Source organism: Mytilus edulis, chromosome 4 (assembly GCF_963676685.1).
Source record: "Mytilus edulis chromosome 4, xbMytEdul2.2, whole genome shotgun sequence".
NCBI classification, from domain to species: domain Eukaryota; kingdom Metazoa; phylum Mollusca; class Bivalvia; order Mytilida; family Mytilidae; genus Mytilus; species Mytilus edulis.
Genome location: NC_092347.1, coordinates 68,696,962 through 68,719,746, shown reverse-complemented (window position 1 = coordinate 68,719,746; position 22,785 = coordinate 68,696,962). Strand labels below are relative to the sequence as shown.

Below are 22,785 nucleotides of genomic sequence, written 5' to 3'. Positions count from 1 at the left end.
TAGAGGCTTATAATCAATGTTTTATAAAATTGTTCACCATATTGTCGCTGTACCATCAGAATTACTCATACCAACAGACAACCGAACCTGACAATTTCATCCACAAACTTACAGACACCTACTTAGTACATTTAAAGATTGTTACAAATATTCATTTTTTCCTCATACTATTACACAATGGAAGGTAGTACTTTCTCCCACTCTAAATATTTTTAGAGAAGTGACTGTTTCATTTTGTATACCATAGAAATGTAGTTTATATAAGAGTCTTGAAATTGTGAGCCTCTTAAGCATAACTGATCATAACTGAACTCTGTTAAAAATATGATGAAATTTATAAATTTTACGGAATTGATATGTTTGATATCCGACTTCAAAATTAGACTCCAGTGTCACGTGACCGCACTTGTTTTGGTAACATGGCCGACAAATTTTCCAACCTGTACTTTCTCATATTTCACAACAATGATGATTCAGCATTGAAAAATCATAGAGAAAACCGGGAGACGTAAATTATATTTATCTTTTATTGAATCTGTTAAACATGTCAGGTAAAGGAATTTAGATATTTAGTCGAAATATGTCAAAAAAATATATTATTATCTGAAACACGGGATGATCATTGCACAACTTAAAGTTACTTCCATATTTTATAAAAGAACAGTTCAACTGTGCTTCATTCACTGTAGTTTATATTCAAAAGAAGAAACACAAAGTTACAAAACTACTAATGATATTAAAAAGTGCAATTAAACACCATGCAAATCTATTTTTAAGTATTGGTTTATTATTTTGTTTTAATATTAGAAATTACTATGTCTATGAGGCAGGTGCTATACATGAAGAGCTCCTTCAGATATTTAAGTTTTGCTCATTCAAATATTACTAATGAATAATATGTAAGGGTAATAAATGTAGTCCCAGTTTTCAGCAAGACAATTTCAGTGATGCAGTATTACAAAGGCAGTGTCTGCGCGTACCCGCATTTGGGTACGAATAGTCAAATTGCCTTTCTAGGCTGCACGTACCCACATCCGGTTTTATAATAAAATGCCGTCGGATCGGGAATGATACGTGAAATATATACGGAATTTGTTGCAATTAGTGAATAAATTGATTAAAACTACTCAGAATTTTTAGAAATATACACATATATATAAAGGCAAGTGAACAGTTTTTTCTCAGTTAGTAAATATTCTTTTAAAAAATGGAAGAGAGTGATATTATAACTGTGGGGAAGACATTTCAGACTTATAATGAATTAGAAAGATTTGTACAGAACTATCAGGCGTTAAATTTCATACAATTGTATAAAAAAAATTCGCAGTCTATAGCAGCCGCAGAGAAAAGAAGAACCGGGAGCACAAAAATTAAAGAAGATTTAAAGTATAACGAAATAAATTTTTCCTGCATTCATGGTGGGAAAAAATTCCAAACAAATTCGACAGAAAAAAGGCCGAATACAAGGTATTTGTTTTAAATTGTAGTTTTTAATCGAATTTGCCGCGTTTCTTTTCAGTTTTTTTTTATGTCGATTATTTCTAGTTTTTGTATTGTAAATCGTTCTTGATATTAAGGATATGTCTAATTTCAGTACTTTCCAAATGTTTAGACTGGCAACATTGGAAATGTGCAGGGTTGAAATCTGTGCCAAAACAATCATATATTGGATATGTAAAATTTGTTCGAAATCTTAACAAGTTACATGAATCTTTTATAATTGGTTTAAATTGATTTATTACTTGCTTCTTTAACTTTTTATAAACTCAAGCTTTTAGTAGTTTTATATATTTTAAAATTTCAGTTTCTGTTTTACATTTTACTAAAAGATTATTTTAAAATATCATATGGGTATATTTTTAAATTATTAAAATGTTATTCTTTAAATTTTCATTTAAATTTAATAATATTATTAATTTCTATCATCTTTTTCTTTTACAGGGACTGTACAGTTTCATTTTACATCATTGTGCGTTTAATTTTGCAATGTTTATTATGTATCATTATTTAATAAATACAATTTGAAAATATTATTTTTCATACTCTTCACTCTTTCTACCACGAAATCCCCATATTATCGATAATTTCGGTATATATTTCACGTTTCATTCCCGATCCGATGGCATTTTAATAGAAAACCGGATGTGGGTACGTGCAGCCTAGAACGGCAATTTGACTATTCGTACCCACATGCGGGTACCCGCAGACACTGCCTATTACAAATGTATTACACTGTTACAATTTTGTAAGCGTGGCACGGGATTGCAGATTTTCTGTAAGTGTGACACGTGAAAGTTAAATTATTGTGCTGTGAAAACATGAAATTTAGTCTAGCAGGACATTAGAAATTACAAAAAAAATAGAATTGCTTACATTTTACCTACATTGAGTAAGCGGGATACAGGAAACTGACAAAACTGTAATAGAATGTATTTGCTATAGGAACATAAGTTGATTCACTCATTGTTTGTTGAAATGAGGTTGTTTTGTTTGCAGAAACTATTTCCTTGAATTGGCGAATGGCGACTTCCATATTCATTGCATAATCGTCCGCGTCAAGAATTTCTTGTTCCATTTCTTCTAGTTCGGTTCCATCTAAGATCTGTGAGTCCAGTGACCTGGAAGGTTTTTTGTCGAGCCTTCAACTTTAGTCGAAAAAGCAAGACTAAACGATCCTACATTCCGGTGTCGGCGGCGGCAGCGTCCACAAATATTCACTCTGTGGTTAAAGTTTTTGAAATTTTAATAACTTTCTTAAACTATACTGAATTTCTACCAAACTTGGACAGAAGCTGGTTTTTGATCATAAGAAAGTATCCAGAAGTAAATTTTGTAAAAATAAAATTCCATTTTTTCCGTATTTTACTTATAAATGGACTTAGTTTTTCTGCGAGGAAACATTACATTCACTCTGTGGTTAAAGTTTTTAAAATTTTAATAACTTTCATAAACTATTCTTGATTTGTACCAAACTTGGACAGAAGCTTGTTTATGATCATAAGATAGTATCAAGAAGAAAATTTTGTAAAAATAAATTTCCACTTTTCTGTATTTTACTTATAGATGGACTTAGTTTTTTTGCCAGAAACAAAACATTCACTATGTGGTTTAAGTTTTTAAAATTTTTATAATGTTCTTAAACTATCCTGGATTTCTACCAAACTTAGACAAAAGCTTGTTTCTGATTATAAGATATTATTCAGAAGTAAATTTTGTAAATAAAAAAATCACTTTTTCCGTATTTTACTTATAAATGGACTTAGTTTTTCTTCCAGTTAACATTACATACTGTCTGCAGTTAAAGTTTATTAAACATTTATTAGATTCATAAACTATCCTGGATTTTTTTACCAAACTTGGAAGCTTCTTTCAATCAAAAGACAGTATCGAGAGGGAAATTTTTATTGATGTTTTTCCTCATTTTTGTTGAGTCTGCTATCAACAGCAAAAGTAGGCGAGACACTGGGTTCCGTGGAACCCTTACAAATTTTTTCACTATGGGCCCAGGGTCCCTCAAAAATAAATTCAATGGGCCATTTTAAAAAATAATGGGCCATGTTGTCAAATGAGTGGGCCATTTGAATTGACTTTTGTAAAAAAAATAAAAAGTATCATTATTTTTTGGCAAAGAGGTGTTGATACTTACCTTTATGATTTTAAATAATATCATGGATATTGTTCCTGTGATTCTGTAATTTCAATGAATATACAATAACTTCTTCCAAAACGGACAATATTAAAGATAACCTTTATTTATAATGTTTAAACTGGTACTGTTGCCTTGGCTTGTTCATGCATGTTCATGGGTTTTTTTAAAACATTAAACTTGGGTCTTCGTCGATACCATACTTATTCCAGACGTTCCGTATTAGAGGACATTTCAGGCACTTCCTCTGCACTTCTTGTATTATTATTATTACTTCATCACGATCACTGTGAGTCTAAAGATTCAAGCAGGTTCCTCTTCTTTGTAAGGTTATCTGCGGCAGCCGAAAGTTCTTCATGTCAAATATCTTCTTGCGAAATTCTTTCCTTCGTTCTATTAATTAATCTTGTAATTGCACTACGGTGACCACCAGGAATTGCTTTCAATTTCTCCATGGGTCACAGCACCAATATCGTGTATCGTGTTTCTTGTGGTTAGTACTTCGCTTAAGGGCTAGTAATGAAAGGCGTTGTGTTCATATCAAATTGTATTCAAGTTATGAGACGTTGCTCACAAGGCAACGTTACGTAAACAATAGGCAACGTAAAACAATAGGTAACGTTAGTGACGTTAGTTACTTAGTAAATGTACAGCGGCTTATACTTGACACCGGGATCAGAACCCCCCAATGAGACCCCATAAATACATTTAGTCCAAATACTGTAAACCTACTTATGTTCGCAAGAAGAATAATAAGGAAAATAAAAAACTTTCATCGTTACATATATATTCAACTACTTCAAGTAATTTTGAAAATCGCTAAATTACATCGCAGCGAAAAAGGATAGAAAAGGCTTAAATTGGAATAAAGTATCTGGGAAAATAAGTAGGTTAACAGTAATTGTATTTAAACCTCTTGAAAGACTTTTTTGATTTGTTTTCTGTGATGCCTTCGAATTCCTATGACACAGAAAAAACCCACATATACAATTTTAACGAAAATCGAATACCTTAGATCTTTTAACATGTAAAATGCAGGAAACTGATCAATGCTCCTCTAGGACAAAAGTTGTGAATTTTTCCCTGAATACATGTACCATATTTTTAAAATCCATTCTGTTCTTTTATTTCAAATATCAAATGTTTGTTTATACATGTACATGTATATAGTTAAAAGTGGTAAAGTAATGCTGATTGGCTTTAACCATTATGACCATGTGTGGAGGTCTTGGTGTAGGTACACATTTTTTCATACTTTGATGTGCTGAACTAGCTGTAAAAAAAAATCCAATATCTGAACCAAATTTTATAGTGGATTTTATTTTTGATAGAACTAAGATATATATTTAAAATTTATTAGGGATAGGTTTTGATTGAGAAAATTGACTGAAATTGTTTATTGACCCCTAAGGAGTTATCATGGTTATTGGCCTTTAAAGCCAATTTTACAATATTTGTTCATCATGTTTGTTGAAAAAATCTCTGAAACTGCTGTACCAATTTCAACTTAACTTGAATAGAATGATCCTTATGGTATCTAGTATAAACCATCTGTTTTATTTTCTGTTTCGTCAAAAACATGGCAATCATGGATAAAAATAGAACATACAATGTACAGTAGCCTGTGTAAAATGCAGGTTTTTTTTGGCTTATACATGTATCTAAAAAGAAGTTAGCATTTAGTGCAAATCTGACATTTGGGGAAACAGTGTTTATTAGGTCAAGAACTACCTGCCCTGAAATTCGAAGATGAATCAGTTGATCAATATTTGGGTTATTTCCCCATAATTGATAATTTTAATGAAATTTTGCAGTTTTTTGTTATTCTCTTGAATAATATCATAGATAAAGATAAAGAGTAAACATTGAACAGTAAAAATGTTAAGCAAAGTAAGAACTACAAAAAAGTGAAAATTTTCAAAAAAACTTCAATATACCTATTACATGTATTAAGGAATTGTCGCCCTTTAAAGCAATTTTACACAATTTGTAAAACTAAGATGTGTCAAAGAGACAAAAACCTGAAAATAAAACAGAAAATAGCTTAAGGTCATCAATTGACATTCAACACAATCCATAATCAACACACAGGAGCAGGCTTGATCAAGGCCTTGCTATAAATTCAGAAATTATTGCGTGCATTATTGGGCTTTTGTCATATAAGACTTACAAAAAAAGTAAGTGCGATTCTAATTTTTGAGATATTGAGAAAATCCTTTTTAATTCATTTAAAAGATTTTAAAATCCAAGTTTAAATTATTGCATTTATTACCCTGTCCCATTTTTTGCAATAATTTCTGAATTTACAGTATTCATATGATAAAAGTACATTGTACTGGTACATTTGTACATGTAAATGTAAAATTGATGTCCTTATACTTCAAAACAGATAGGAACCAAGATATAAAAAAAACCAAGACTTACAAAAGCTACCTAGATGTTCCTAAATTAGGCCCAAAAAAATAATTCTTGAGTTACTGCATAAATTCTGGAAAAATGGGTTAGGTACATTACATGTACATATATACTTAAAGGTAGGAAAGCAATATTATTTAATTTTACAAACATTTTTTTGTTCTGATTGATAAAAAATTTGAAAGTTCAATAGTCTCTCCAGTCTAAATAAAAGTGAAATAGACGTGACGATTTATTTAATCTTATTTTAATTTCAGGTAGTTTTGAAGTTGCTGACTCTTATGATAATGGAATGTCAGATACCCTACCCCCTATTGACTCTCATCGGGTACATGTACCAGGGTCGCTGAGTGATTTTGATATAGATGATTTAGACTCGACTCAGAATATGTACGAGAAATATTTTAATAGCTCACCTCATTCTTTGTCTGGTAATGAAAGAGAGTTTGATAATGTAGATGCAGAAGAAGCAATCAAATTGTTGCGGAAACCATTTCAGATTCTAAATCCTGGTCACCATGTTGGCCGGCGCCATTCTGAACATGGTAACATTAGTTTTCTTCATTGCCGACATGTCTTGGGCATTGGTAAACAATACTTGGAGCTGCGCAAGATCCTTGAAGAAAGAGCAAGACTTGAATTCTTACGTGATTGTTTGTTTAGAATAAAATCTGTTTCGACTTTTGTTAAAGATTTAGAGAATTTAGTCCAGCTTGAATACAGAACATTGTATGGAATAACACACAACTGTCTGACTGAAGCTCCCATGAGTAAATTATATTGTTTGAATGGTCTTTGTGAGGATTTACGGGTCCATGTTGGACACTGGAATACCATTAAACAACGTCTACATACAAGCAAATGGCTTTTACCAATTTTGGGTCGCCTCTATATCGATGTCGAACATATCAGAGAAAAACTATTCCAATTGTACAACAATGCCATCTACTGGATGGAAAAGTTAATAATGATTGGCTTAAAAGTCTTTGCCCATGGTTCATATTCTAATTTAACCCATGAAATCTTATGGAATGTAACAAGGGGACTTGAAGATTTCAATAATATTTTGAATGGGCTACCAAAAGCTCGTGGGAAGACATATTTCATTAGGGAACTTATTAGTAAAAAGGAAAAAATATTAACTCCAAGTGCAGCTCTGTCTAACCTCTCACGCCATGCTGGTATCAGTGTCAAGGCAATACCTTTCATCAATGTCATGAACATTTTGGCGAGTGAGAGAGCTAGATATGCAGCTCATCAGACACACAGATTCTTCACAGCCAATGATGATTTCATGAGAATCTTGTTTTCTGGTAAACTTCCTTTGTATGTTTGGAATGACGAGGTACAGAGACGTCCTATGTCCGCCATACCAGGACTGGACACGTCTGATTACCACACTGCAACAGGAAGCACAACCAGTATTAGTGGTGCTGTTTTAAAAGTTGGTTCAATCAAAGCACCTGATCTATCTTCTGAACCTCCTCCATTATCAACATTCTCTCAAAATGAACAAACTTTTGCCGAGGCATTTCTTCAAATTGTTTGTCATTCTACACACATATTACGTAAAAGTGAGAGTCATTCTAAAACAAGGCACAAAACCAGTCGCACAATCAGCAAATCTGATTCTGAAAGACCACCAAAAGGTCCAGATACACCAGTGTTATCAAGAACAGATTCTAAACGGAAGACAGTTTCTTGGGGAGATAGTGCAGACAGTACCATAAAAGATCAACTAGTCAAAAAATATTTAGATGTTTTATGGAAAGAATTTGGTAATGCTTTAGAGTTGTGTTTCTATGAACATGATTGGGGAGCAAGAGAACAGGGACATGATTATTTTAGTCTTGGAAGCATTGTCATTTGTAATACCACATTGATAGCCATTGTTAGAAGTATGATGGAAAATGCTGGCTTAAAAGGTAAGTTACAAGATATTTATGACTGTTTTTCTTGTCGATCACAAAAGGCCATTATTAGTGATGATGAGTTATAATTAACACTTTGTGTCTGTTGTCTGAAGCCTAGTAATTCCTTGTGCAAAAATTAAATGTTTTATGCTATAGCAAGGATTTAACATGGAGCTTAGTTACATGTATGTTCTTTGCTAAATCAATTTTATGTTCTATGCTCCTTAAAAGTCCTTATAAGAAGAGGGGGTTTATTTTTTTAACTAATTGTTGCCACTTGTAATCCACTAGAAAGAAGATGGGGTGGGGTGTCAAGGGTGTGAGTTGTTTGAGCTTCCTGTCAAAGGTTCTTTGATTATAAACAGTTCTCAGTTGTTATCTTGGTTATCTAGAACCTTTGCAATTGGATCTCAGACATGTTAAGAAGAAAATTTTCATTTTATGGATTTTTTTGAAAATCAGACGACTTCTGATAAAGCTTCAATTATTATATTTACGTAGGATATAATTGAGTTTTGTCAGTAATTTTAACTTATTTACACAGATTTTATATGTTAACATCAATTGACAGTCCATGTTCCCATCAATGACAGAACCAATTATTACTGATTAAATTGATTATCACAAAATTAAGCATAAATAATTTATTACTCAAACTATGTGGTATCTATGTTAATTATATACATATTTTTTGTTTATGTTATTAGTTGTTACATGTACATGTGTTGTATGAGGGATTAGGCATTACATGTAGCTTGATTTATCTTTTTGCATTATCATCTTTTGAAAATTATATTTATGCAGCAGTAATCAGCTTTACAAAATGCAATTTGTTTTCCAGTACTTTACATGTACACAATAAATCATTAACATGCTCAGGGGTCACCACACCAGGTGAAGAGAGTAATTTGGGTCTACCCACTTTGCTCTAGAGAAGCTCCAGAGAAAAATTCTAGTTGCCCTTGATTTTCAGTAAAATTCCCCAATGTAACCTCCTGAATTTTGAGAATTCTCGACCCAAACGTAAACGACTGATAGTTGATGAAATACCAAGCATGTTTTCCACAAAATTCAGAACTGATTTCTTTGCTATAGTATACTTCAACATTAAAAATGCTTGCCCAAATGTACATTTACTATAATAAGCATGAAACAAAAAAAATCTAGATTTTGTTATGTTTGTTTATAGTCCGCCATCTTTTGTTATTGTCAATATTGAAAATTGTAGATCTTATATCTCTTTTATCATTTCAACTCTCATCATCTGCCTAATTAATCCATATCCATATGCACTTTTTATTTTGATTTTCATTAATTTTCTGATCGATATTTAAATTTGAAGCTCCTTTTCATTACATTTGTAGATTTTAATAACATAGTAACATGTACACATTCATTTGTAATTGCAATCTTACTGACCTACATGTATAATATTATACAATTACTGTCTTTTGATGAGGTAAATATGCGGTTTTATTGACTTTTGAAAAATGATATTCACTGAGGCCGACGGCAGAAGTGAATATCAGTTTTTCAAAAGTCAATAAAACCCCATATTTACCGAACCAAAGGACAGTAATTGTTTTATTCCATATTCCGAGAGAAGAAAATGTATTTAATGACAAACATATACCAATTTTTTTTACATGAAACATTTTACCATAACTTTGCATGTAAAAGCGCGTAACGTTTAGCGCGGTGATTAACACTTTCTCAGGTAGATATGCTTTTTTATTCAAAATCCAATTCATATAGAGAAACCTACTAACATAATACCAATATGGAATAACATAGTTTATTTCCAGAAATAAGCTCATGAAGCAAGTTGTGTTATTATTAAAATTTATTTGCCACAAAAAAAAATACTTTTGACTGATCAATGTCTTTATAGTACAAAAATGTAGTGATTTGCATTGATCCTGTTGATAAAGGTTGAATTAAAACAAAAACAAATAATTACACTGACAATGTCCAGTTCTGCTGAGTTCTATAGTTATGAGTTAATGTATTGAGAAATATATGTTTGATGTTTTTATTTGAACAGATTTATTTCCACCAAGCTCTGTACCATCACTATTGGCAACAGCACGGAAACTTCATGTTATATCAGCTTTATCATCATGGGATTCATGTAAGTATAATGTATAATACAAGGATTCAGTTTAAGAACTAATTTTAATAAGTTGTCTAAATTAAACACCTTAAAATTCAAATCTAGACTAGTCATGATAGATTTAAAGGTTTTTTGAAAATAGTCCATATTTCAATTTTGAATTAGATATATACGTAATGTGTATATCAGTGAAAGTCATTTCATGTTTCAAGTTATTTATTAAAGGATAAAAGAAAATACTTTGAATTTTTGTAATATAGGGATTGGAATTTAAATATGTGCATGTTATTAGCATTGCCAATTATTGGAGAAACAATTTATAAAAACTACATTAGTAATTTCTTGTAACATGACTAAAGGAAACTTGCATTCTTTTTAAAAAATCTCTTTGTTTTGTTGTAACAAAAACAACATTCGACATATGCTAATACGTTGTTTTTTGTTTGTTTGTACATAATTGGCTTTTTGATATCTCTAATTCATGTTAAGGAAAAATATTGCATAGATTATATCAATTTCTCTTTTGTTAGCAATTCATGAAAATTTTCTGTCTACCGTATTTATTCTATTTAAAGCCCCCTTCTAATTAACGCCCCCTACCGAAAATCGTGCGTTCAGAACTTTTGACTTCTAATAAACGCCCCCATTTTGTAGTTAAAAAAATAAAATTGAAACTTACACATTACAATATTGCAAAGACATCGACCCGGCGGTCACTCAGAAACATGAAACGAAAAATCAATAATGCCCATGTTTTAATCCAGTCCGATAATACAACACAGTGTGTACAAGTTCCAAAAATAGATCTGTCAGTTACACAGTACGCTATTAAAGTTCAACGTTATAAACAGGCATGCATTTCTAAACTAATATTGAATAAATTTATACATCAAATGTTATTGTTATTGCACCCTTGTTCATTCGAAAATTTATTAACAAATTATTTGATGAGGTCACATTACCGATAAACGCTACTTATAGATTATGGAGACAATAAGAAACACGTGTATGTTACTATAGTCTGTTTCAAAAAAATTCAGGTAAAGGTCTATGAAGTAAGGTACGAAATTCGTTTCTCTAATTGACGCCCCCCTTTTGGAAATTGTCTTCGCCCCCGGGGCGTTTATTAGAATAAATACGGTATTTATAAAACCAACAATTATTAACACAAATTGATAAATAACTTTGATACAAAATGTATACATATTATCCCAGTACACTAAAAATGCGAAAGACTGAAAATCACATATGATTGAAAGTGGTTTTTTTTAAACTTTGCATCTTTTCATGTAACACTGTAACACTACTTACATTTGTGTTCATGTAGGAGTTTTTAGGTACAGCAATTCAAATGTTTTTTTGAAAAATTATAATTTAAAGTTATTTTTGCAACCTGCTAATTTCATATCATATATTGTCGAGCCTGCAACTTTTGTTGCAGAAAGCTCGACATAGGGATAGTGATCCGGCGGCGGCGGCTACGGCGGCGGCGGCGGTGTTAGCTCACTTCTTAAAAGCTTTATATTTTAGAAGGTGGAAGACCTGGATGCTTCATACTTTGTATATAGATGCTCCATGTTACGAAGTTTCTGTCAGTCACATGTCCAATGTCCTTGACCTCATTTTCATGGTTCAGTGACCACTTTGAAAAAAAAGTTCAAATTTTTTGTAATGTTGAATTCTCTCTTATCATAAGTAATAGGATAACTATATTTGATATGTGCGTACCTTGCAAGGTCCTCATGTCTGTCAGACAGTTTTCACTTGACCTCGACCTCATTTCATGGATCAGTGAACAAGGTTAAGTTTTGGTGGTCAAGTCCATATCTCAGATACTATAAGCAATAGGGCTAGTATATTCGATGTATGGAAGGACTGTAAGGTGTACATGTCCAACTGGCAGGTGTCATCTGACCTTGACCCTGTTTTTCTCATACTATATGCAATAGGTCTACTATATTTGATGTATGGAATGATTGCAAGGTGTACATGTCTAGCGGGCAGATGTCCAGTGACCCTGTCCTCATTTTCATGGTTCAGTGGTCAAAGTTAAGTTTTTGAGTTTTGGTCTTTTTATCTAATACTATATGCCATAGGTCAACTATATTTGGTGTATGGAAATATTTTATGATCTTTATGTCAGTCGCGCAGGTTTTATTTGACTGTGACCTCATTTTCACGGTTCATTGCACAGTGTTAAGTTTTTGTGTTTTGGTCTATTTTTCTTAAACTATAAGTAATGGGTCAACAATATATGTTGTATATAGAAGCATTGTTAGCTGTACATGTCTGCCTGGCATGTTTCATCTGACCTTGACCTCATTTTCAAGGTTCATTGGTCTTTTTTTAGTTATCTTGGTTAATGTTAAGTTTATGTGACAGTTGTAATAAAGCTTAGCTTTATACTTAGGACTATCAACATAATATCAATGATTAGTATAGAAGGCGAGACATTTCAGCGTGTGCACTCTTGTCTCTAACATATCAAAGAAAATATTCAAATGATAATACTTTTGATTCACAGTTAGAAAACCAATGACACAAAAAATCAATATTAATTAAGAGAGACATACAATTAAATTTCAAACCTAGACAGATTTCTACATTGTACATTGTAGATTGAATACTACATATACATTTAATTGGTTTTGAATTGAGATAACGGTTGTTTCTATTTTTTAGGTCTGTGTGAAGCCTTAGGAAACAGACTATCAGACAAATGTTACCCCTGTCCTCTAGCCTCAGGAGATTATAGTTATTTCTATTTTTTAGGTCTGTGTGAAGCCTTAGGAAACAGACTATCAGACAAATGTTACCCCTGCCCCCTAGCCTCAGGAGATTATAGTTGTTTCTATTTTTAGGTCTATGTGAAGCCTTAGGAAACAGACTATCAGACAAATGTTACCCCTGCCCCCTAGCCTCAGGAGATTATAGTTGTTTCTATTTTTAGGTCTATGTGAAGCCTTAGGAAACAGACTATCAGACAAATGTTACCCTTGCCCCCTAGCCTCAGGAGATTATAGTACAAGGACAGGGATGTTATTAAGAGACACATATCAACCTTTGTTTAGTATACTACAAGAGAATATGAAAGATCTATCGGAGTCAGGGAGAGGTAACTTTTTTGTGACAAGTGTACTTCTGTTTTAAATTATAAATGGGTGATATGTTAACTTATAAATGAAAATTAAGTAAAGATATTAAAAGCTTCCATTTTTGCTAGAAAGCATTAGAGAACAAAATTAGAAAATTTTAAATATTCTCTTCATCAGTTATCTTATAAATAGCAGCTCTGACTGCCTTTTTATATGATGATTACAGGATATATCATGGTATACCATTGTCCGTCTGTCTGACTGTCCATCCATCTGTAGTCAACATGTCATTCATAAAATCACATTGCTTCAACCAATTTGCATAATACTTTAGTGAATTGATTTTATCTATTGATGTGAGCTCCTTTTTGATTTTTATAAGTTTTGGATTTTACATGATTTTATGTTTCTGATTTATTCATAAAAATGGGGGATTTTCCAGTTTACTGAAAATAACTCAAAAAGTACTTGACGTAGTATTCCTGAAACTTTGGTGAATTGTTTATATCTTTTAACGTAAGCTCCCTTTAGATGTTTTAGGTTTGACGTCCTTGTAATGGGATTTTATTCTTGAAAAAAGGGTGGATTTTCCAGTTTGCAGACAACAACTGAAAAGTGCTTTGAACAGTTCATTAAATATTGACTGTTTTATATCTTTTAAAATAACTTCCCTTTATTTTATTTATTTCTCACATGACCTTGATGAATCATAAAACTTTATTTTATAAAAACTCAAAGGGTGTATGTATCATGAGCACAAGACACAGCTCTTTATTGTGGATGTTCATAAATTGATATTTCTTCCAGATTCCAGTGTTCTAGTACCAAAACAGGACCTAGATCTGTGTCATGTGACCAGTGTAATCTGTCGTCTGCTAGCCAATTGTCACATGTCACACATGTGGTGTTTGCAGAAAGCGAATACCTTTTTGTCTAGCTGGGCAGTAGGCAATTTCCTGTTAATCTCACAGACTGATCTAAAGGTATATTGATAATTTTTTTAAACAATGGCCACTATACACCCAATTAAACTCTTTTATATAATAATGGGTGAGTGAATCTGAATTGATATTTGGTGAATTATTGTAAATATTTGATAATCAAACAAATGAATAAATTATGTTATTGCATATTGATAAAATTTTAATAGGTTTTTCTATATGAATAAATTAACATATTCACCTGTGGAAAAAGTATATTCACCGTGCGAAACGTCGCGTGCTTTTACCTGCATAATTTTAGTAAAAAACGGTTGATTACAATTGGTTTTGGTAAATAATTGCCATTACATACATTTCTCTCCGAAAATGGAATAAAACAATTACTGTCTATTGTTTTGGTAAATATGTGGTTTAATTGTTTTTTGAAAAACTACATATTTACCTCATCAAAAGACAGTAATTGTATATTATTTAATAACGATGGTAAAAGACATTCTCAAGGGGCATTATTCTATTTGCATAATTCCTTGAAGTAAATTTATATTATAGATATATTCAGATATAAATCAATATTTGCACTATTCAAAAACCAACTTAAAACTTTAAACATGAATGCAATGTTTGTTTTACTAAAAAGTGGAAAAACAAAGAATAAATATTGACATTTGCTGACAGTTATCCTTTTCATTTGTTATTATATGAAAACAGTTGAATGCATTCTTTATATATAATGGTCTGAGACCAAAATTATTTCGTAGTGCATTTCTTTAAGAAGATAAATGAAAATTAAAAAACCCACCTGCGCTTTCTCAATGAAATTTGGGACAAATTATATCAAAATTATAGAAAACTTCATCGGCTCTAACTCAAAATATGGACAATTTTATGTTTAGGGCATCTTGAAATCTTTTGACAGCTTCTGAAGTGCTAATTTTCAACCTTTTTCAGCTGTACCAAATCACTACTTTCCTTTAAAATTATGAATTTTTTTACAGTGTAATTTCAAACCCCCCCCCCCCCCCCCCTTCTTCCAATTTGAGGCATTAAACATGGAAAAATAAATTTGGAAGAGGTATAAAAATTAATGGCAAGTAACCCACTGTCAACACTAGGGACTATATTTGTGAACAACAAAAATCAAGGGACGACAATTGTGGTCTTGTGGTCTCGGACCTAATGACATTAAAAAAAAACTCCATTTGCAATACAATTTACTTTGGGTAAATGTTTAGTAATTTATAATACATTTGATCTTATATAGTCACAAATTCGAAGAAAATCGGTACTATTGTAATGCAATAAATTTTTATCTCATTGTAGGTTTTAGCAGATGAAACAAAGAAGTCACTTTATCAGGCCCATACATTTAGTGGAAAAAATATAAGTCGTCATAAACTATGGGAACAACAGATGATATCATACCTTAGTGATGTCACAAAACAGTTGGCAGAAACAAATGAACAGATGCAGGTATATGATCTTATTCTGTTTGGTCATTTAAGAAGTAAAATCACACAATACTGAACTCGTGCGGAATATTTAAAACGAAAAGTCCCTTATCAAATGGCATAATCAAAAGCTCAAACACATTAAATGAATGGATAACAAAGTGTTCATTTAAGGGGTTTTTTGTAAAAAAAAAATAATTTCAATATTACAATGAACACTCTTTAAGCTTAAAAGAATTATTGGTCACATAATGGCTTAACTTGCATATGAGTTTCAAATTTATCTTATTAGCTTAGTCTTTCTTAAAGAAGTTTTGTATGGCTTCTTCGAAGCTTCTTTCTTTAATCATTCCAAATGTAAAAATTCCTCATACCTCTGTTAGATGAGGTCATTATTGTACAAAATTATCTCAAATGTGTTACCTTAAGCTCTCTACTGGAAAGTATTGACCAGTAAGTTGTCAACCAGATTCATATTACAGTGAGTTGACTGTTAGTGTTGCTCTCCACCAATTGCAACTCATTCAAAATTTTTACCCAATTGCAATTTGTTTTATTAAACCAAATTGTTCAACTGGTCAGAATATTGAACAAATTGTTCAGTCAAAATGTGAAAGTGCAAGGTGATAAAATAAAACATACTTACAATCCTATAAGACTTTAACTCCACTTTAATGATGTTGTGACAAAATTAGTTTATCAGTTTGTATAGATATATTATAGTCATTTCCATGCGGAAGAGGAACTGTTTATTTTGAATTGCTATACAATTGTCCAAACTAAGCTTTCATATAGTTTTTCTTTCTAAAAGTATTCTATATTTATAAGAATCAGATATCATTTTAAATAAAACATCATATATTCAGTAAAATATGTGTGAAATAACAATATGCTATTGATAAGTTTTCAGGGGAGATAACCTAAAATATTATTCTTTTGAATAAAGACTTTTTGAAAGAAAAGTTATTATCTCCCCCATGGAAACTTCCTACAAACATATATTGCAATTTTACACATATTTTACTGAATATGAAATGTTTTAATTCACATAATGTCTGATTCTTATAAATATAAAATTGAGAATGGAAATGGGGAATGTGTCAAAGAGACAACAACCCGACCATAGAAAAAACAACAGCAGAAGGTCATTAACAGGTCTTCAATGTAGCGAGACATTCCCGCACCCGGAGGCGTCCTTCAGCTGGCCCCTAAACAAATATATACTAGTTCAGTGATAATGAACGCCATACTAATTTCCCAATTGTACACAAGAAACTAAATTAAAAAAATACAAGACTAACAAAGGCCAGAGGCTCCTGACTTGGGACAGGCGCAAAAATGTGGCGGGTTAAACATGTTTATGAGATCTCAACCCTCCCCTATACCTCTAGCCAATGTAGAAAAGTAAATGCATAACAATACGCACATTTAAAATTCAATTCAAGAGAAGTCCGAGTCTGATGTCAGAAGATGTAACCAAAGAAAATAAACAAAATGACAATAATACATAAATAACAACAGACTACTAGCAGTTAACTGACATGCCAGCTCCAGACTTCAATTAAACTGATTGAAAGATTATGATTTCATCATATGAATATCAGGCACAATCCTTGCCTATTTTAGGTTATCTCCCCTGAAAACTTATCAATAGCATATTGTTATTTCTCACATATTTAATTGAATATATGATGTTTTATTTAAAATGATATCTGATTCTTATAAATATAGAATACTTTTAGAAAGATAAACTATATGAAAGCTTAGTTTGGACAATTTAATAGCAATTCAAATAAACAGTTCCCCTTCAGCATGGAAATGAATATAATATAACTATACAAACTGATAAACTAATTTTGTCACAACATCATTAAAGTGGAGTAAAAGTCTTATAGGATTGTAAGTATGTTTTATTTTATCACCTTGCACTTTCATGACTTGTCTGTGGTTTTCTACAGCAGTTGGTTCAAATTTCTGACCAGTTGAACAATTTGATTTTATAAAACAAATTGCAATTGGGTCAAAATTTTGAATGAATTGCAATTGGTGGAGAGCAACACTAACAGTCAACTCACTGTAACATTTTTGGGGAATAAAAAAAAACAGTGTGGAACCTTTTGACCGTTGTATTCATTAGAGTCCATTGACCATGTACTATATATACTGTCTATTTCTGTTTAAAAAAAATGCTTTGCAATACAACAACTTTTTTGGGGGGACCAAGAACAAATGGGTATCTCATCTCATTGTGTTGCAGATTCATTATTCTTCAAAGGATATAGATTTCAGTATAAAGCAATATTAATGATTTAAGGAGCACTTAGAGTAACTTAGTTTTGACGGGATGGCAGCTTTTTTTGTTGATGATAAAAATCAAAAGGTTCAATAGGGAGACATATACAAAAAGTAAAATTTGGGAAATCTTTCTTGTTACAAGTTACAACATGCATGTATATCAATAATTTTAGAACCTGAGTGCAACATCAATGACCTTATTTGGAGATAACTGTAAGAATATGTCAAAGGAGTACTTCCAGAAATCAATGCCTCTGGGTAAAGGATGGAGGAAAAAAGGAACAGGTAATTGTTGTTTACCTAATTTCATATTATATGATCAGAAAACTGGAAAATATGGCTTTTCAAATTCATTAAAGAAGAAGATTTTTATTCATCATCTGAAATAAAATGTTCTTTATTTTTTTTGTATTGACAAAAGTAATTGTCTCATTTATATATCATAATTGGTTCTACTTAATTTAATTCTTGAGAAATATATTCCAATTATTTTCATGCTGAAATGGATGTCAATAACAAAATCATCTAAATTTGTGTTTAGGTAAACAATGTATTTGATCCAATCTATGAACATTAAAAACATGTATTAACTTTATTTGAAATCAGCCCTTTTAAAGCTTTACTGATGAAAGTTATTGTGTTGTTGTCCACATCCAAAACTTTGTTGATGAGCAACTCTTTGTAAACAGTTTGACAGAATTTATCTTTGCTCAGTCTACTATTTCAATATTTGATCTGAGTGATATTATGGACTTCTCCATTTTCTCAATTATTTGAGACGACATCTTCGAAGGTTTACACTTTTTTACATTGTTATTACAGAGGTACCCAAAGAACATAGTGTGTACATTGAGTTAGCCTTGGAGACAATATTAGAACCAGTAGTAGATGGTGTCAGTAAATTAAAATTGACATCACAACTCCATGCCATGTCTATGGCAGTATCAGCAGTCTGTGAAGCATGGAAAAACTTCATTCTAAAAGAGAAAATCAAATTTAGGTAAATATTCAGTTATATACCAGTATAAGTAATTATAACAGATTGAATGTTGAAAAAAATACATATAGAATATGTATTAAGGCTTCATATGTATGTTCAGGTCAATTATAGTTTTGACTGTTATTTAATCTAAACTGGTTAAAAGGATGTGATTCTATAAAGGCCTGCTGTTATCACTGTAAATTTTCTATAGTCTTATTGTGATGATTTGGGCCTTGTCTTTTAATTTTAGTTTTGATTTGGGAACTAGCTCATGAATAAAAACATGTCTTACATCAACAATGTTTTTTACAAGAGAGAGTGCCCAGGTACTCCACAATGTGATGATATGGGCTTGTCTTTTAACTTTAGTACTGGTTTAGGAACTAGCTCATGAATAAAAAACATGTCTTACATCAACACCATTTATTACCAGATAGAGAGAGTAAACGAAAAGGCATTTCCGGACATCATTTGTACTAACATTACGTTACTGTATTAACACACTGTAAACCAACTTATTTTTGGGGATACTTTATTTCACGTTTAGCCCTTTCTATCCCATCTCGCGGCGATTTAATTTCACGATTCTCAAATTTACTTGATGTAGTTTAATAAAGAAAAATTCAAGTTTCTTATATTCGCGATAGTTTTCTTTTCACGAAAGTCGCAAAAATAAATCCCTCGCAAAAATTAGTTGGTTTACAGTATATAAATCTGAATTTCACATATATTATATATATATGTATATCTAATTATATAACTATATTAAATTTTTAATTGTACAAGCTTAAGGATTGATTTGATTTTAATGGTATATTGAAACTTTGTTAACTGATATACAAAAATGCATCATTTATTTTCCAGTTACCTTGGTGCCTGTCAGTTAGAACAAGACTATAACTTTACCAGAACCTGGCTGAGTGATAACATTGTTAATGATGATGTCAGACAAACTGTGTTAGAACTGAATGTCTTAAAATGTTTACATGGTGGTATACTGTTACTGAAGAAACAACCAATCAGAAGGAGTGGCGGCAGATTTAGGGAATGTTCAATGGACGATCTAAGTAAGTCATGTCAAGATACCTAATATATTGTTTTTATGTCCCTGTAACTAGGCAAAGGGGACATTAAGATTTACTTACCTATGACTGTCTATTCATCTGCACATCCAAAAATTTATTTCAATTCTCTAACTTTTTGTTACCAACAAACACAGATCAAGTTTGAATTTGAGTGGCTTCAGATCTAATTCACTGTTCTTTTTGATCCTTTTTAAATGGGAAAAAATGAAAATTTTGTATTTGCATACTCCTTCTTTACCAAATGTCATGAAGCTTAAACAGAATTATTATTACCATCAAACATAGATCAAGTTTGAATTTGATAAGCATCACTTTCACCAATCTTGTATTCATGAAAAAATTGCTTTTTTGTGCACTCTATCACTAATTCTTACAAAGAAAACAATATTTCAATAGACTTTGATTTGTCATAGTACATTGACTCTTGCATAATTACAAGCAGGGCACTCTGTTCTGCATTCTTCTTTTATTTAAGAAGTAGCCAATTAAATTTGCTTAGATTTTATTTTGTGTAAGAAAAATCATAAGATCTCTATAATAATTTGTATATGTAAATGTGAAAAGAAATGAAATAATTGGTAGTGAAACAGCAACCTGACAGTACATATAGCATGCTAGCCATGATTTGGCATATCTTTTCCTAACAGCTATATGAAAACAAAAAAATGGCAAACAGGGTAAGATTATTTTGCCTGCCATGATACGTTATACTGTATTCAGGTAACCAACGATTGAGATAAAGTAGCATTGACAAATTCAGCTTGCCATTAAAAATTAATTCAAATAACATTCATGTCTTTTAAATAAAAATATAAAATAAAGGAACCAAACTAATTACATGTATTGAATTTTTCAGGTTGCCCAGGAAGTAATAGTACTAGTCCTTTAGAACGCCATGCGTCATCTGTTGAATACGAGACAAACCAAGATGAGTCAGACATTCAGTATGTTGGTAACATTGATGATTGGTTATCTCTGAGAGTACAGGGAGGAGCTAAAACTTGGAAACTGCCTTTTTGTTTAAATCCTCCTCCAGCAGAATGAAGGTTTTAGTAATACTGAGAAGTTGATCTTGGCCATTGGAATGTACCTTGTTAAGGAAAAGAGGAAACAGCTGAAATATACCATGATAAGAAATCATTTGGTATAAATGTATGACAAAAGCATGTGGTATAAATTGTATGCCAAAAAAGCATGTGGTACAAATTGTTTGATCAACATTAAGATGTGGTATAAATGTATAACAGAAAAGCATTTTAGCTTCTACTTGATTAGAGAATACCTATGGTACAATATGTTTTAAAATATTTTCACAATAATCAAACCAGACGTTGTTAATATGAAACATATCACCTTTTGTGCATTTTGTTTTTAAATTAACCATTTTTAATATGAAATTGTTTGAAGCTAATCCTAATTATTTGATGTATAAATTGTTCTTTTATCCACTATTTTTACTGCCAGGCACTTTATTTTATCAGTCAGTTATTTTTTGTTAGTTTGATATATACATGGTGTATTGCTTGTACAATACCTTTAATTAATGATGATTTTAACAGGTTATCTTTTCTTAGTCAAAACTCATATCATATCACTTTATTTTGATGACTAGACAACAAATTTTTATATTATATCAAATCAAATCATATCATGATATTATTTTTAATGATAGCTGTTTTAGTTTATAAAAGCTATGACATTATACCAAAAAGGACCTTTGTAATATATATATATATATATATTGATGTTCTGTTATGTTGTAGCATTAGTATACAATCATTTAGTCATTTAGTAAAAAATCACTTAAGCAACATGATATTTATTACCAATTGACTTTGGGCATTACTGTATTATATGCAGGGTTTCCGCTGGCGGTCGCCATTTTCGCAATTTGCGAAAAAATAATAATTGTGGTGATTAAAATTCGTCATTGGCGAAAGAATTTGGCGACAGAAATATATATATTAATTATATAACGATTCATTTTCAGCCATCTTGTTTATTTACTTTTTTCGGGTTTCTCTGACTTTACCGATCAGACAATACTCGGAATTCACCTTGAACTCGTTAAGATTTTGACAGAAAATCAATAATCAGCTGATTGCATTCATAGCTATCGACATCAAAGGACTAATTAATAAAGGTGTTGATTGTATGATATGACAAAATGATAGTTAAATGGCTTCTGTCACATGTCACAAAAGGGATTTATTAACCACTTTGCGACGCACGTGTTTGAAGCAAAATTTTTACGCTTCCTCTCCTTCTTTTAATGATAGTCCAGAAAATAGAATTGTTGTTATGACGAAAAATGTTCAAAAGCAAGAAAGGTCTCTGATTTAAAACTTTATCATTTAACTTTCATATAGAACATCGATTTGAGCTGTTGAGTGGGTACATCAAAGTCGTTTCAGTGACACACGTGTTTCAAGCATATAGTATTACTTATTTACGATTGTCTAGAAAAGAAAACTGTCGTTATGATGAAATCTATTCAAAAGTTTGGCATGAGAGTAACCCTTTAATGTAACGACTACACCTTACACGAGGGATCAATTCCAAGTGATAAGATGCTTTGTTTTGTTGTAATAACCACTTCTTATTTAGGGGGAGGGGGCTGGAAAAAAAAGGAAAATTTTAAAAGAAAAATATATTTGTGTTACTTGGCGAATAAAATAATAGAGTGGCGAAAAATATATTGTTTTGGCGAAAAAGGTGGTGAAAAAAATAATTGACCCAGGGGAAACCCTGATTATATGAGCTTATCATCCATCAGATTTGTGATAATTTAAACTGTTTTAACGATTCTGTACCATTGACTATTTGATAATTTTAAAACCCAGGATGTAAGC

The 22,785-nt window shown here is 31.4% G+C and overlaps 1 protein-coding gene across 1 annotated transcript; it reads left to right on the top strand.

Annotated features, from left to right (window-relative positions):
• The first annotated feature begins 393 nt into the window (after positions 1 to 393).
• LOC139520330 (uncharacterized) lies at positions 394 to 21,722 on the top strand. The gene is made up of 10 exons (XM_071312877.1): positions 394 to 551; positions 6,319 to 7,986; positions 10,019 to 10,105; positions 13,038 to 13,202; positions 13,990 to 14,165; positions 15,444 to 15,593; positions 18,040 to 18,151; positions 18,689 to 18,866; positions 19,713 to 19,915; positions 20,790 to 21,722. Exons 1-10 carry the CDS (start codon positions 545 to 547, stop codon positions 20,975 to 20,977), a joined length of 2,934 nt encoding a protein of 977 aa, XP_071168978.1. The 5' UTR covers positions 394 to 544; the 3' UTR covers positions 20,978 to 21,722.
• Positions 21,723 to 22,785: the final 1,063 nt, after the last annotated feature.